Source organism: Galeopterus variegatus, unplaced genomic scaffold (genome assembly GCF_000696425.1).
Source record: "Galeopterus variegatus unplaced genomic scaffold, G_variegatus-3.0.2 Scaffold6548, whole genome shotgun sequence".
Taxonomy (NCBI): Eukaryota; Metazoa; Chordata; class Mammalia; order Dermoptera; family Cynocephalidae; genus Galeopterus; species Galeopterus variegatus.
In genome coordinates, this window is record NW_007732659.1 from 92,298 (window position 1) to 110,555 (window position 18,258).

The 18,258-nt window shown below is 42.1% G+C and overlaps 1 protein-coding gene across 1 annotated transcript in view; it reads right to left on the reverse strand.

Moving 5' to 3' along the window:
- The window catches only part of ZNF354A (zinc finger protein 354A), a 21,923-nt gene extending 3,700 nt beyond the window's left edge, over positions 1–18,223 (reverse strand). The window contains exons 1-3 of the mRNA XM_008590998.1: positions 17,941–18,223; positions 14,633–14,759; positions 13,796–13,891 (exon numbers count right to left, since the gene is read on the reverse strand). Coding sequence (XP_008589220.1) covers positions 13,796–13,891; positions 14,633–14,759; positions 17,941–17,973 — 256 coding nt within the window. The 5' untranslated portion in view covers positions 17,974–18,223. The remainder of the gene's footprint in view (positions 1–13,795; positions 13,892–14,632; positions 14,760–17,940) is intronic.
- Between the last annotated feature and the right edge of the window lie 35 nt (positions 18,224–18,258).

Genomic DNA, 18,258 nt, shown 5'->3' on the forward strand with positions numbered 1-18,258 from the left:
AAAATCTGGAGGAAACAGATAAATTTCTGGACACACACAAGCTCCCAAAACTGAGCCATGAATGATCAATGGAATAGAATAGAGAATCCAGAAATCAACCCACACCCCTACAGCCATCTGATCTTTGACAAAGACACCAAGCCTATACACTGGGGAAGAGACTGCCTCTTCAGCAAATGGTGCTGGGAGAACTGGATATCCATATGCAGAACAATGAAACTAGACCCATACCTCTCACCATATACCAAAATCAACTCAAAATAGATCAAGGATTTAAATATATACCCCCGAAACAATAAAACTTATTAAAGAAAACATAGGAGAAACACTTCAGGAAGTAGGACTGGACACAGACTTCATGAATATGACCCCAAAAGCACGGGCAACCAAAGGAAAAATTAACAAATGGGACTATATCAAACTAAAAAGCTTCTGCACAGCAAAAGAAACAATTAACAGAGCTAAAAGACAGCCAACAGAGTGGGAGAAAATATTTGCAAAATACACATCTGACAAAGGACTAATATCCAGAATATATAAAGAACTCAAACAACTTTACAAGAAAAAAACAAGCAACCCAATTAAAAAATGGGCAAAAGAGCTAAATGGGCATTTCTCAAAGGAAGATATATGAATGGCCAACAGACATATGAAAAAATGCTCCACATCACTAAGCACTGAGGAAATGCAAATCAAAACCACACTGAGATACCATCTCACCCCAGTTAGGATGGCTAATATCCAAAAGACTGTGAACAATAAATGCGGGCGAGGTTGTGGAGAAAAAGGAACTCTCATACATTGTCTGTGGGACTGCGAAATGGTGCAGCCTCTATGGAAAATGGTATGGAGGTTCCTCAAAGAATTGCAGATAGATCTACCATATGACCCAGCTATCCCACTGCTGAGAATATACCCAGAGGAATGGAAATCATCAAGGTGAAGGTTCACCTGTTCTCCAATGTTCACTGCAGCACTATTTACAATAGCTAAGAGTTGGGACCTGCCCAAATGTCCATCATCAGATGAGTGGATACAGAAAATGTTGTATATCTACACAATGCAATACTACTCTGCTATAAGAAAGAATGAAATACTGCCATTTGCAACAACATGGATGGACCTAGAGAGAATTATATGAAGTGAAACGAGTCAGGTACAGAAAGAGAAATATCACATGTTCTCACTTATTTGTGGGAGCTAAAAATAAATAAATAAATACACAAATAAACTGTGGGTGGGGAAGGAAGAAGACACAACAAGTACAATTCCTTGAAGTTGATATGACAAGCAAACACATGAGGTTGTTGGGAGGAAGGGGAGAGGGGGGAGGGAAGAAGGGGAGAGGGAGGAGGGAAGGAGTTTTCAGTAATGGGCCACAATAATCAACCACATTGTATATTGACAAAATAAAATTATTATAAGTAAATAAATAAATAAATAAAGAGCATAAGAGAGTAAGAGTGACCATAAGAATTTGCTAATGGAGAAAAGAGATTAAAAGGGAAGCATTAGCTGGGCAAGGCAGTCTGGGATCAGAATACAAAGTCCATGATAGACTCCTAAATTATCTTCTTGACATTTCTCTTCTTTGTGTAATCATTCGTAATCTGAAATGTCTTCCCCTCTGTTCTCCCATGCCAAATGCCTTTGTATTCTTCAGATTCAATTCAAAAGTTAACTCTCTTTTAGTCTTTTCTTGACTCTGAGCTTCCACAGTCCATTCCCCTTACTATAGCACTTACCAGTGTGTTACATATATATTATAAACTGTCATAATATATTATATATACACATTATATACACATATATAGTATATTTATATATCTTTCTAAATCTATATATCTCACTTTTCTCTAACATAAGCGTTTTTTACAAGTATATTATGCCCTCTTTTCCAATATATCCTCTTGATGGCAAACCAATTACATATAAAACTTGTTTGCTCTGTTAATCTGCTTTAGTTACATATATATCTTAATTTGAACAATGTCAAATATTTTTACTTACATATTAATTTCATATATACACATATACATGCATATATGTATATATACATATATATTACACTTATACACACACACACTTCAAACCCTTGGAGAAGTTGCCTTCCAGGACGGTACATTGGTAACTGAGGTTTCAGGGCTAGTTCAAACAGGAAAGCATTACTGCACCGCTACAAGGTAGGCATGAAACCAACAGCTGCAAGCTAGGAAGGCAGCCTGTTCATACATCAAACAAGAAAAACTATATAGGGAGGGCTGAAAAGAGTCAAAGATCAACAGACAGGCATGGATATAAAAAGGTAAAGCAGGGTTAACATGAAAAAGTGGTAAAGAACAGAATTCAATAAATATTAAATTTTTTCAGGGGAATAGTTGTGCTCAGTTTGGCATTTTCTCCTGGGCTAGAGTTGACCATTTAAGGAGACTGTTACGGGCAAATGTGTTCCCCAAAGTTCATAATTGGGACTTAATCCCCACTGTGACAGTTTTAAGAGGGTTATGGTAATTGAAAGGTAGGCCTATACGAAATGATTAAATTGTGAGGACCATGCCCCTAGTGAAGGATTAATCCATCGATGGTTTAATGGTGGCCATGGGTGTGGTTATGATGGCTCTACAAGTAGGGTGAGTGAGAAGCTTAGCTCTTTCTTCCTTAAGCCATTTGCCATGTGACACCCTGCATCGCTGTAGAGACACTACCAAGAACATGGCCCTCACCAGGTGTTCCCTGGATTTTGGACTTCCCAGCCTCTGAAACTATAAGCAATAAATACTGTTTCCTTATAAAATACCCAATTTTAGGTATTCTATTATAAGCAGCAGAAACAGATGAATACAGGGATCCCTTGCACCTCATTGTATCTGAGATTCCTACTTATTTGACATTCACTTCCTCACTCACCTCTGTACAAATTCCTTCTGCTTAGTGAATATAATATAGTCTGCTTTCTCTTTTCTTCTACCAGTGTTCATTTTTCAGTTTCCTTCATGGATAACTCCTCTTCTGTATCCTCTTTCAAAAACAATATTCTCAGGGTTTTGGAATTTTTTTCCCCACTCCACACCACTCCTTAACTAATATTATATGTACGCATATCTTTACTATTTATTGTAAGAAAAAGAGGTTTTTTTTTTTTTTTTTTTTTTTTACTCTTTGCTTAATGCTTTCTTAGTTATTTCTCCACTGTAGGCTTTCTAAATCAATCAAATTTCAATCCTTTACTTGGGCCAAATGTACAGGGTGTGGTGACAAAAATGGAACACTTTCCCGTGTGTATATAAGCCATTGTTGCCAGATTTAGTACATGTGCTGGCAAGAAGGTAGCAAGATTCCGCAATTTAGATTCTGGACTATAAGTAATGGTATAGACCCTGCCTTGGGCCTTAGTGTAAAGACAAGCTGCAGCTATGTGACCACCTCAGCCTTACTAGAGCCCTGAGCATCAGGATTGGGTATCTAAGAGGTACTTTGTTTCCCATGCACTACTGTCTCTACCATAGTCTCCTAACTAGTCTCCCTGCCTTCAATCATGCTCTCTGACAATTCAGTCTCCACACTGCAGTCAGAGTAATCTTTCTAAAACCCATACCTTATTGTGTTGCAAACTTCCTTAAGAAGATCTTCCTCCGATAGATCGTCAATGACTCTTATTTGAGGTCTAGAGTCCTGAACTTGGTGAACAAGGTGCACTGGATCCGACATTTCTCTATCTCTGTGCTCACCTACCTCCCCTGGCTTCTCGCCAGGTGTGCTGTGAACTACACGCAGTTTCTGGAGCACTCCATGTTTTTCCTTGTTTCTTTATGTTTACATATGCTGGGGACATCCTTTCCATTCACAAATATCCAGTAAGTGCCTACTATGGGTCAGGTAATGTTCAGGGGAACGCAGATAACGTGTTGAATAGGATGGGGTTCTAGCCTTCAAGCAGCTTATACTTTGGTATGTGTGTGCTGTGGACGGAGGGGGGATGAAGTGACAAATAATAAGTAAATGAATGAAAGCCACATGGCTATCTGAAGAGAGAGCTTCACAGGCATAAGCAGCAGCAAACAAAAGTAAGCCTGACTTCAGAGGAACAGCAAAGAGACCGGTGTGGCTCGAGTTCAGTGAGCAAGAGGGAAGGTGGTAAAGGAGCAAAAGGAAGGAGGCAAATCATGCAAGGGACCCTAGGTCACCTGAGGGGCCTTGGAGTTTTACTCTGAACATAACGGGAAGCCATGAAGGAATTACGGACTCACTGAAGTTGGCTGCTGCGTAGAGAATAGAATGTACTGAAGCACAAGTGGAAGCAGAGAGGAGAGGGCCCTTACAAAGCTGCTGTAGCTGTGTAGGTGAGAAAGCAGGTAGGAAGAGCTAACAGGGCTGAGACTAAGAACAGGGCACTAAGAGGGAAAAAGAAAAGTTACCAGTCACTCCGAGGTTTCTGGCCTGAAGGTGATGAATGCTGGTAACAGTCACTGACAAAGGAAAAAGTAGGAAAAGAGCAAGCCTGAGGGGGTATCTGTTTTAAATATGTTTGTTATGACTGAGATGCCTTAACAGACACTGAAGATATCAAAATAGTCAGTTGTATACAGTCAGCCCACAGTATTTGCAGGGTACTGGTTCCACGGCCTCCACAGATACCAAAATCTACAGATGCCCAACTCCCTTAGTCAGCCCTCTGTATCTGTAGCGTCCACATCCATAAATTCCATCAACTGCAGGTTGAAAATACAGTATTTTTGATACCAGTATGCATCAAACCAACCAGATTAAAAATATGGTATTTTCAACCAACTGTGGATCAAAATATTTTTGACTTGTGCTTGGTTGAGTCTACTGATGCAGAACCTGCAGAATATGGAGAGCCGATTATATTATTCTGGAGTTGCAGGAAAAGGTCTATAGATAGGCAGTTGGTAGTCATCAGCATGCTGGTTTTATTTAAAGCAAAAGAACTGAAAGAAATCACTTGGTCACTGTGACATTTAGTGGTTAAGAAGAATATCAGGAAGAGTATAGTGTTTTAGAAGCCAAAGGAGGGAAGTACTTTAGGGAGGAGTGAATGATCAATTGTGACAAATAACTTGACGATTAAAAACTTAACCCTGATTGTGGCAAGGTAAAAGTTGCTTGGGATTTAATGACAGTGCTCTTATTGGAATAGTAAGGAAGAAAGCCCAACTGGAGTGCACAGAGCAAAGGAAAAGAGAAACATCAAGTACAGAAACCCTTTTAAAACTTTTTGTTTAAAGGAGAATAAGGAAATGCGACATGGGGAATTTTTATTTTTTAATCAAAGTGATTACAGCTACAAGGGTCCATGGGAAACCCATGCACACTCTAAAGTGCCAATGCCTTAGTCCTGAATTCCTGTTTTCCACTGAAGCAAACATGAGTCCTGGATTACGGATATCCTAATTGTCCCTTATGATCTACTTAGAATTTTCTACAGGCCTACAAATGTCTCCTGAGGTGCATTTCAACCTTTGCTCCCTCCTAGAATCAAGCCTGGGACTGAGTTACCTCATGAACAAGGTTAAGACTCGGGTCAGAAGTTTAGAGACCAGAATGATCTTGCTAATTACCACTGCCCTGACTAGTTCCTGTCATTACGTCTAGATTCTCCCCCCTGGCTCTTAATACACTTTGAATGTCTCTTCAGTCTTCTTCCCTCCCTAGATGATTTCATCCACTCCCACACCTCCTACACAAATGTCTACTCTGACTCTTCTAAAAATAGAGGTTTTTCCAACTGCCTACTAGAATTTCCATTTCAGTATCTTTCTTTTTAAACTTAGCCTGTCCAAATCTGAATGTTTGAAAAGTACATTCCTTTTCAAACCCTTTTTCTAAGTTTCCAAGTTCAGAATGACATCATAACCTTTCCAGTTACTTTCCAGATACCTTCCATAACCTTTCCAGATTCTCAGTTTCATCTTGGAATCCTCTCTCTCCTGCATTCCAAGTCTAGGGAGTCATCAAATTCTCTTAAATTGCATCACTTTCTAACGCTGTCACTAACAAGTCCAAGTTCAGGATCTCCTTACTCTAGAGTGGCTACCGCTACTGACCCTCAATTTGCTCCTTTGACCCCCGTTTCTCACCTTTCCAGTATTATTTCCCACTGGATTCATCCCTCAATACATAAAACTCCTTTTGTTAGTTCAAAAAGCATTGATTGCTCCTTATTTTACTCATTTATCAAATATTTAAAAAGCACCTACTAGGTCCTAGGCACTGGTGATGCGCAATACACTATGGATCCAGTAATGAAAAGAAACAGTTCTTTTGTTCAAGGAGTTTACAGTTTGGCATTAGAGACAAAAATGTCACTAGGCAATCACAACACAATGTGATAATTTCTACAACAAAAACACAAGGTAGACATGGATGCAAACATGAGCTTAGTACAAAATCCAAATTATCCTTAGAGAGTGGAGAGTGCAGTAGGGAAGGGGTGCAGGTGGTGGTTAGTTTTCTGGAAGAACTGACATCAAAGATGGGAATTTAAAGGATTAGCCATAGCCTAGATGGAAGGGGAACCCTCATGCTGAAGGCAGCATCTAAGTCTTCGAACCCCAGCCAGCTTTCCAGACTTATTCAAGTACTTATTAAAGTATCCCTCACCACCTTATCCTGTAGGCAGGCAGATTCAAAGTTACTCCTATAAAAATGTCACTTGCATTTGCAGTCTCACAAGGTTTTCTAGAGTCAGAGAACTGAGAGAGCTATGCTGGGAACTGTATATAACACCAACAAAGGAGGCAGTACTGCATATTTGCATATAAAAAAGCAGAGTGAATTGTACAATGAATCCCCAAGCCAGCTTCAACAATCACCAACCCTGTTCTACATTGTTAAGGGCTGAATTGTGTCACTCAAATAAAGCTATGTTTAAGCCCTAACTTCTAGTACCTCAGAATGTAACCTTATTTGGAAATAGGGTCTTTGCATATTTAATCAAATTAATATGACGTTACCAGGGTGGGCTCTAATCCATTATGACTGATGTCATTGTAAAATGGGGAAATTTGGACACAGAAATACACAGAGGAAACATGATATAAAGACACACAAGGAGAACACGATGTGAAGACAAAGGTGGAGATATGACTGGTGTGGCTGCAAACCAAGGAACACCAAATACTGCCGGTCACCAGTACAAGACGGGAAAAGGAAAGGGAGAGTCTTAGATGGAGCAGGGCCCTTTCTATGCAGAGTCTTAGAGGGAGCAGGGCCCTGCCAATACCCTGATTTTGGACTCCTATCCTCCAGAACTGTGAGGCAATAAATGTCTGTTGCTGTAAGCCACCCAGTTAGTGGTACTGTGTCATAGCAGTCCTAGCAAACTACACAAACCCCTACACTGCTCCTCCTAGATTATGCTAAAGCAAATCCCAGACGTCAATCATTCCATCCGTAAATGTATCAAAACTACTATTGTCATGCCCACCAAAATTAACACTGTTTGCAGTTATTTTTGCCCTTATGTATAAACTTATCATATGTCAAAGGAATTTGAAATAATTATTCTCTACATGGCCAAGCCACGAACCTGAAATGCAATTAGGGTCATTTGTTTCATTTTGCTTTCAATAGTTAGGGGATACTTTTTTGTTTTTATTTAATTTTCTTATAATTTTATAAAACATTTTATAGTTCTAAAGTCAAAATTATTAAATAAGATCTTCAAAAACTTCTAGATTCTATCCCTGTTCCCTCCACCCTTTTTCTTCCTTCACCTTATAGGTAACCATTTTTATTGATCTGCCTTTATCTTCTTTTTTTCCTTCTTTTTTTTTAAATAAAAAAATATACACACACTTTTTCTTGGGAGGGGGGTATCCCCTTCCCCACTCCTATAAATAAGTACTATACTTACAGTTTTGTTCTTTTTCCCACTTACTGCTATATTCTGGAGATCAGCTCACAGCGGAACTTGCAGAGGCCTTCTTCATACCTTTTTACATCTGCACAAAATTCTATTGTGTGGATTTACCACGGTTTATTCAACCAGATTCCTTTGACGGACATTTGGACTCATCTAACTTTAATACATCAGGACTCTACATTAGGACATAATAAAAATATAGCTATAAAGCTTTAAATCAATTTCCATATTGCTAATAAACAAACATAACATTTATATAATCCTAGCCCAAACTGGACCTGCTGAGCTAACATCATCCAGGACTACAGGTAACCAAGAAGAGAGCAGACTGAGGCCTCAGAACTACTCCCCAGAGTGAGGAAGCTCTCTCTGTACTGACATGGAAAGGGCTTCAGTATACATCAAGTGAAAGGGGGCAGAATAAGGTGTATTGCATAGTAGAACCGGAATGAAGAAAGAAGAAAAATATACATATTTGTTTATATGCGGATAGAAGAGCTCTTCCAACTATTGCTGCTGTCTCTTCTTCACATCTGACTTTCTCTCTACACACACACACACATATGTGTTTTCTGCCCTGAACGTCCTCCTACGTAGAGTGCGTCCTGCAGTTGTCCACCTCTTCCCTTCCACTCACCCCATCAGTCCCATTCTTGCTTCTGCCCCACTACTACCCTTGCTAAGGCCACTATGATCTCCATGTGGCTAAGACAAGACATTCTCTTCACTTCTCACCTCACTTACCTCTCAGCAGCAATGTGACACGGATCCCTCTTTTCCCTCTTCCTAAACTAGAGTGACCCCATACCTTACTCCACACTCTTCTCACTTCCCGTGAGCCACAGTCTCCTTTGTGTACTCATTTCCCTCCTCCTCATCTGTAATCTTCAGATCTCCTTAGGGTTTAGTCCTAGGCCTCCAATTCCTGTCACTCTCTGTCTCTGTCTATGGGCCAGCTTCAATTACAAAATTATACTCTAGGCAAAACTTCTTTGCTCTCTACTCTCACTTACAGCCGACTCAAACTTGCAACTGAGACGCCTCAAAGTCACCTCAAAGTCAAGATACCTAAAACCAAATTCATGATTATTCCCTCCAACCTGTTTAAGTTCTGTCTCTGTAAATGGCACCAGTTCTCAGTTTAAACCTTGAGAGGCATCCTTCACGCCCCTCTCTCTCTGATCCCTCATCTAATCAATTACCAAGAACTGTTTATAAATATATCTCAAATTCATCTACTTCTCCGCATCTCTACTGCTACCATCTTATTATGAGCCTTGCCTTCAGTGGCACCACACTCTCCCAATTTTCTTCCTATCGTACACCTACACCTGTCTTCCCTATGAGTTTATTTTTCTCTACCTGGCTCCTCAAAATGCTGGAGTTCCTCAAGACTGAGTCCTAGGCTCTTTCTTCCTCTTACTGTAATCTGAACCTTCTTCCTAGGCTAACTCAACCTCAACACTTGTTTCGATTAATCTAGACTGACCAGCATCTCCCAAATTTACATTTCATGCTCAATCTATATTTCGAAGTGTAGTAATGCAAAGCCAGCAGGCTACTTGACATTTCTACTAGGATAACTGGGTCAATCAAAGACAATTTAATTCATCCAAAATCAAATTTATACCATCCTCCAATCTGATCTTCCAGTGTTACTCAATCTCAGCAAATGATTTCACTGTCCATCCCAGAACAAGCCACAAACAAAGCAAGCATTTCTGAGAACTCCATCTCCATTGTCTATCAAACCTAATCAATCTCCAAGTCCTGCTGCTTTTATCTCCTAGACATCTCTGGAATTGGTTCACTTATTTCTGTCTCCATCACCACTAACCTAGTCCAAGTCACTCATGCACTCATTATATCACTGGAAGCCTACTCTGGCCACGTACTGTTTTAGGTTTTGAGGAAATGGGAACGAATGGCACAGGCAACACGGCACAAGAGAGTTGCTTACAATGCAGAGGAAAAGACAGATGATGAATAAATATGTACTATTGTGCAGTGATAAGCATGCGGAAGGAAAATAAATCATGGCGAGGGGATAAACAACATACAGGATGGAGGGCCATGTTTTAGACAAGCTGCTCCTGTTCAAAAAAGTGACACCTGAGCAGAAACCTATGCAATGCAAGACAGTGGTGAGCCACATAGGCACATGGTCATGAGGAGGAGAAATGGTCAAGAAAAGGAAAGAAAAAGCAAGTGCAGAGGCCCTAAGGTGGGAGCCCCCTTGGCCCGTGAGGTGAACCGCAGGGCAGCCAAGGTAATTAAGAGTTCTCAAATGAAGGGCAGAGCAGGAAACGGAGGTGAAGAGGTGGCCGAGGCCAGACCATGTAGGTCTCTGAAGGCCATGACGGGGACTCTGGACTGTGCTCTATGTGACAGAGACACAAGAGGTTTTGAGCATTGGAGTGACACAACCCAATTTACCTTTTAAATAGATCATTCTGGCAGCTACAAGGAGAAGAGATGGTGGTGGCAGGAGGGAGGTGCAGGGCCCATGTTGGGGAAAGCAGGGGGACAAGAACAAGATAAACTCACACAAATGAAACAGGGCTACAAAGCACTCTGGCTCCACTTTCACCTGTAACAACAGTCACTTTAAAAACCACTACTATGTGACTAGGGCTGCTGCTAACCCCTGCGGCACCTTGTGCCAATCAGCAAAAGATGCCCCTTTCAGTGTGCAGATGCAGCCCCAGCAAAGCTGCTGAGCGACCCTCAGCTCACACCCCACATGGTTCAGTACACCCTGGAGGGCTTCCTGCATCAGGAAAACAAAGGAAGAAAGACAAGGAAGACAAAGAAAAAGACAAGGATAGAAAAACAAACTTTCATTGGAAGGACTTGATTACCTAGATCATCCCTGGAATTTTAAAAACTGTAGATTTCCAGAATATTTTCACACTTGGGTGTAAACCAAGCTTATGAGATGTACAAGTTGGTTTAACCCCATTATTCTTATTACAACTCTTCAGAAAAGCACAACCTCAGTGACTACACACTGGGCTCATTCCTTAAGCAAGAGACCAAACGAGAGAGACATATTCTTTGAGCCATTTTTTCCCTTCACTCAATTTAGAACTTTGATACCACAAGACGACACAAGTTTTTCTTTTTATGTTGTTTTGTTTTTCCTATTTGTGAATAGTTTCAAAGTAAAAATAACTTTTTCAAAGTACATTTTGAGGTTCTAGGGAGTCCTACCACTGGGAACATAAGCTTTTCCGCCACTGGCTGTGCAAAGGTGGGTATTTAGTTCTGGTCTAGAGCCAATAATCTGAGGCAATTCCAAGAACACCCAGGTCCTTCAATGGTGCTCGCAGTGAAGTGTGCTCCCGCTGGGAAGGGAAGCTGTTCTGAGGCCACTTTGGTCCAGGCCGATGTGAGCCTCGCAGGGCATAGCACAGACACAACCACACGTCAGCACCTCCAGGACTCTCCCCCGACTTCCATCTTTGATGAATGAAAGTAGTGCCATCCCATCAGGAGGATCAGAAAACAGCTCTGATGTCCATCACTTCACTCATTAATCCACTCAGTTTTCCTTCAGGACGTGCTCACAAACCTGGGGAGGGGGCTGAGCACCCCCTGCCCCACTGGTAGGTGCCCAAGTCTCTCTGGACAGCTCTGGACTCCATTCATTCATTCTACTCATTTTAATCCAACGAAGAGTCACTCCTCTCAGGAAGCGAGACTCGTTCCCCTACCGGATGCTCCGGAACCATTCTTTCTTCTCTTCCTCTGATCTTTCACACCAGACTCAGTCCACACCTAAAAGCTGGACTGGCACCTCTCCTAACCATCAACTGGCTAGCTCCTGCCTGTGTTGTTTACTTTGTGATGGCTTCTGGCAGTTTCCACAGTTAGTGTATTTCTCCCAGATGACAGCCTGGGCTTTTGGGCTGAGGCGGTCTGTCCTACAGTTCCTTGCTGTGCCCACGGCCCAGGCCATCACCTACTCTCTGGATATAATAGCTGCTGACCAGCCCTTACACTTCTCTGCCATGAGGGTTTTCGTGGTGGCCGCAGGATGGTCTCTGTAGAGTGTACACCTGGGCTTGGCCCCAGGCTGCTTACGACTGCTCAGAACCTGTACTGGGCTCTCAGGCAGGGACCAAATCCTAAGCCAGGGCCTGTGGCTTAGTGGGAGCTGATCCCCGCTGTTCCTTCCTGCTGCATTTACCCCTGCCTTTGCTCCCTGTGGACATGCGGGATTCCCTTCTCCAGACCTTCGCATACGCCATTACTAGGGCCTGGAACATTCTCCACATGCTGGGATTTCCGGCCCTTCCTCAGGGAAGCCTTTGCTGACACTGCCCCTCCTGTTCTGCCTTCTCATGGCATGTTGTCCTTCCCAGAATGAGTAATTCTCAACCTGTGTGTGTCAGTGCATTCGCCCTTGTCCTCCCCACTAGATTGTGAGCTCCCCAGTGCAGGACCTGCATCCCTTTCTGCCCAAGGCTATCCCGCCTGCACCCAGCACAGACTTGCTCACCACTTACAAAGGGACGACAAAGCAGGGGTGAGGGTTCAACATCCCAAGTACAGAACTCTCAGTCACTGACGGCTGCCTCTCCTTTTCTCTCCTCTGATTACTTCTCAGGCCTGGTCAGATTCCTCTTTCTTACCCAACACATAAATGTTGGTTCCTGGGATTCTGCTCTCTGCTCTGTTCTCTCACACGGTCAGCTCAAGGCTTCAAATTCCACCTTCCTATTGATGGCTCCCTGATCTCCCATTTGGGTTCCAACCCTGTCTATATAACTGTCCACCAGAGATTTCTACCCAAGTATTTCATTCACATCTCAAATGAAAACCATCCCACACTGAACTCATCCTGTACCCTTATCAAGCTGGCTCCCTCTCTTCCCTCATGAACCCCACAGCACAGGCCTTCGTCAAAGCCATACTAACTCCTGCCTACATTACTGCAAGAAGCACTGCAAGGTTTCCCACCTTTATCAATGTAAATCTATCCCCCACAATGCTTCTGAAGTGACCATTTTTATTAAATTCAAATCACATAAGAACTTCATGATTATATTCTTTGTGAAAAATTAAAACACTGTATGTAAATAAAATCCTCTTTCAGCACCCTTATTCTTGATCCTATTCCAAGTGTAACTAATGCAACCAACTAAGGTGTGTCCGCCTAACCTTTCTCTCAATGCTTCCATGCATATACACATACAGACAAACACACACACAACTTTCTTTAAACATACACGGTGACATGTCATAATAATGCTTTGTAACGTGCCTTTCTCCTTAATGGGTCTTGGAGTTCTGTCCACATCAGTGTATTCTTTCTTTCTAGCAGGCAATGCATGCCAGAGTAAGGATATTACCACAGCTTCTTTAGCTACTTTTCTGTTGAAGGACGTTTAAATTGTTTTTGATTCAGACCAATTCTCCTAAGACATCAAGGACCATATAATTCTCTGCTTAAATTCTTCAATTATTTCCAGTCATCCATCAGACAGTTCACATCTCTTAGTACTGTACCAAAGCACTTACAGCATGGCCCTTACATAGCTTTCCAATCTCATTTTCTTTCTCATCTCTTTCTTTTCGTATATACATAGCCTGAGCTTCAGCCAGAATTAATTATTTGCAATTCCTTAAATATGAATACATGAATGAATGAATTCATGAAAATGCAGCCCTTCTCTGAAACAGCAGAAAAGAACGAGAAAAGAGGTCCAGAGAGATTTATTTGTGGAGTGATTACATGAGAATAAGAAGAAACTTGTGTCTAGGAATCTGGGCTTCCCCTTCCCCGCCTCTTCCTGAGGACTGAGAACCTACAGGAAGTTTTTCAGCCTACACTCCAAGCTGCACCTCTTATTAACCAACTCTTTGCCTGCAGCAATTCCCAGTACCTCGGGCCCACCCACTCACCTAGACAGGAACCTGCAGGACTTTCTTTCTCTACCTTCCAGGGATCTTCTCCTCGCTGCAACAGGGAGATCACTCTCGGTTTGGCAAACTGGAGTCCTGCTCATAGACCCAAAAAAAAAAAAAAGGCTTGGTCTTGTTTTGACACAAATAGGTATCCCACACCGAGGTCAAGGGTTCAGATCCCCACACCAGCCAGCTGCCAAACAAGGAGATATCTCAGATTTAAGGGCAAAACTCAGAGAATTGCTCTACAGAATGGAGGAGAATCTGACTCCCTTTCAAAGATGGCAATGATCAGCAAACTATGGGTCTTGGGCCAAATCCAGACCACCGCCTATTTATGTATGGCCCTCATGCCAAGAATGGTTGGGGGGAAGAAAAAAGAGAGAAATATGTTACAGAGACCGTATGTAACCTGCAAAGCTTAAAATATTTACTACCTAGCCCTTTATAAAAAAGTTTGCTGACCCCTATGAAAGACAAGTTGGAAAGGCAAGTGGTAGGTCCAGATGTTGAACGAAACCCTCTGTTGAGAGAAGAGGAAACAAAACATAGAACAAGTGTGGAGAAATGAAGCCTGAACCATGAAGAAAACTTCCAATGTGCTACTATATAGAGGGAAGAGGACAGTGATTCTCCTCCATTCTCTAGAGCAATTCCATAACTATAAGAGGGAATGTGTTTATAATATTTTTTTAATAGAGATCTGATTTGTATAATTCTGAGGCAAAACTCAGCTCAAATTTTTTGATGACCCACAGCTTTCATTCAGGGAATGAATGGGTGCTGAGATATTCCAATTTCTGAATTCTGTATCTATAGTGCAAATTTCCTTACCCAGTGAGGCCAGGTTACTATAGTTCTCCAGCATCACATCCCGGTACAAGTTCCTCTGAGAAGGATCCAGCTTTCTCCACTCATCCCGAGTAAAGAGCACAGCCACATCCTCGAATGTCAGTGACACCTGTAAGGACAAGCCATTCCAGCAAACCTAGGACCATCCTCACACAGAGTGAAGAAGGCAGCAGATGGACTATGTGTGAAATGCTTCTGATGCTATTCAAGGTTCTGAAGGTTCCAGGTCATTTGTTTAATGAACAACTGATCAGTGACAAATATATACTGAGCAGCGCAAAGTATGAACCAGGCATTGTGTTAACTACTGTGAGATGTTTATCTTCTTTTGATGAGTACTTGATAATACATATTAAAAAGCTCAGAAATGTGTATATTCTTTAACTCACCAATTACTATTATAATGTACACCAATTACTATTGTATTGTAATGAACAGTGCACAAAAGTACACCCACAAGGATACTTATTATGGTGTTTGTAAGAGCAAAAAAATGGAAACAACCTAAATACTCACTGAAGAAGACTAGGTTAAATAACCTAAGGCACTATCTGTGTGCCTACTCAAGTTTGAGAATAGTAATTATGGAAAATTAAAATAGCTATAATTTACTGAATGCTTTCTATGGGACATGTAATGCATTTACAGCAACAACCCTATGAGGAAAATACTATTATTGTCCTCATTTTACACAAGAAGAAATGAAGTCACGGAGAGGGTAAAAAATTTGTCCAAGTCACACAGCTGGTCAGTGGTAAAAGTGGATTTGCAATCCAGGTGAATGTCTGTATCTCCATTCTTTTTTTTTTTTTTTTTTTTTCCCTTTTTGTCTTTTTTTGTGACCGGCAATGGATCGCAACCCTCAGTGTCGTGCCCGTACCGGACCGGGACCGGCAACGGGATCGCAACCCTTGGTGTTGCGCCCGCACCTCGCTCAGCCAGTGAGCGGCCGGTCTGTATGTGGGATCCGAACCCTCGGTGGGAGCGCCGCCGCACTTCCCAAGCGGCACACTGTAGCAGTGCGCCACCGGGCCGGCCCCGTATCTCCATTCTTAACCACTCTGCAAAACTGCCTCTAAATGCCTACTTCATAGGCTTAAGAACTAAATGAGATAATCTATATGATGGAGATGGATAGTGACAATGACTGCACAATGATGTCAATGTATTTAAAATGCCACTGAATTATACACTCAAAACGAGTTAAAATGGTAAATTTTATAGTATGTATATTTTCCCAAAATAAAAAAAGGTTAAAATAGTAAATACATGCATACATACATAAATAAATGTGCACAGAAAATGATTCTGAGGGATGCATACCAAAGGGCTGACAATAATTATATCCAGATGTTGAAGTAAGAGTAACTTTACTTTTTATACAAATATATTATATTTTTTATTCTCTGAAATTTTTACCATGAGCATGCAATACATGTATAAGAAAAATAATGTACCGGCATATGGGGGAATACAGGAAATGATCTTTGCCCTCAGAGAATGTACAATCCAATTGACAGACAAGGAAAATGCATGAAATAATTTGAACAATGAAAGAAAACTGTGTAGCTGGGTTGGACTGTACGCCGTATCCTAGTTCAATCCTTATTTTAGAGATGAGGAACATGAGGTCCAGGACAGTGAAGATTCCAGGTCACATGCTTTACTCGTGACAGTGACAGGACCACAACTAAAGTTTTCTGTCAACCCAGCACTACCTCACTGTTCTCTCTGGTCTTAAACTTTTGGTCACTGAGTTTTACACCCAAGTCCTGATGCATGGGCAGCAGGTGTAGTTAGAGAACTTGCTTATGGGATTCATGGGCACACAGGGATGGAGAAGGTTCTGAGCAGGTAAGCAGCTTGGCTCTACTGAAATGGAATGAGAAAGACCTAAAGGAAAAAAAGAGCAGCCCAAATATGCGATGTCAGGTCCTGGCCGTAACGTCGGAAGATCAAACCCCACTGCATTTGTGAGTCCAAAAGATAATGTCACATTGCTGAAGAGCTCTGGTAACATGGGGCTGGATCTGTGCATGTGCTGAAAGACGTACCAGAGGAGGGGCTGGACGTCGAGCACTGAATGAGGGCCAGACGCGTCTGAGGCTGAATTCAGATTGCTTGACTTACCTGAGCCCCAGTTTCCTTGTATGTATGTAAAATGGGGATACTTCCTGTGCTACTGCGAGAGTGAGAAATAACAATTGTAGAGCCTGCAGCATGTTTCCCAGCACACGGGACACCCAACATCAATTGTTACCGTGAGATGAAGAAGAGTAAAGAAAGGACAAGTATTTTCTGGGTCCTAGAAACACTGTACAGCAGTTTCTATCTGTCAACATTAACATTATTAACATAACAATATCATTCAGCTACCACAACAACCACACACTGAGCAGTTACCTATGTGTCCAGCCCTGATCCAAACACTTTCCCTGCACTAACTCATGTGATCCTTTCACTTACTCTAGGAGGTAGGCATGGTTATTACTCCCATTTTACAGGGGAGGAAACTAAACAGAGAGGTAGAGTCATTTGCCCAAGGCCCACAAACAGTAACAGAGGAGATGGGTTAAAACCCGGCCATCTGGCTACGGAACCCCACTTCCTAACCTTTGCGTACACTGCCTCTCCACCACTGATATTCCACAAAACCCTCCCCAGCCTCCTGAGGAGACCCCTCCAAGTGTGTCTCCTGCAACGTGGCTATCCTTTGCTCATGTGATGTCTCGCTTGGAGGGGTGAAACATAAAGATAAAAATGGCAGTCAAGATCAGTTTTTAGGGAGTGGTACAATAAGGCCTATGATCCACAAAGTTAAGAGGGAGAAAAAACTAAAAACTGTGAGTTGGAGAAGCCTGGAGAAGGTATCAGGAGGATTCTCAGGTGAGAAAAAAAAGAAAGAAAAGCATTCTTGCCAAGGGCAGGGAGGGAGACTTGGATGAGTGAAGGAGGCAGGGCCAGAAAGGAATTTTCCCAGGTGTGTGTATTCTGTTTCTAGTGATATAAAGGCACGTGGCATCTTACCTGCCAAATTAGCGATCATATGATGGATTTAGTGAACAAAGGTATGTTTGCTAAGGAAAGGAAAGAAAAACACTACACATAGATGAGGGCAGGTAGAATTCCCTACAGAATCTACCACCATAAGGGTGGACCCACTACTCCAACGTAAAAGGACCCGGGCTCCAAATCCTGGTGAAGATTGTACTAGGTAGAGAATTTCAGTTAGAGGGGAAAAAAAGAAAAAAAAGTTCATCCACTGAAAACTGAGATGGCAACGAGCTCACCTGAGTCCTTGCTTCCCTTTGCTCAGTAGCCATGTCCTCTTCCTCTGAGGATGGGTGCAGCCTCCAGAAGGCAGATCTGAGAGGAGAAACAGAGAGACAGGAGGAAGCCCCTTCTGCTTTCCACCCCTCAGAACCAGCAGCTCTGAAGTCCTTACAGCACCTGAGAATGACCCCATGTGCCCTCAGAGAGGGAAGTCAGGAGAAGCTAGGAGGGGACAGACCACAGAGAAGGGCTGGGGCCATCCTGGTCCGGGACCCAACTCTTCCTGGCTCAGAGACTTTCCCGAGAAGGACACTAGATTTTACTACCAGGAGTAG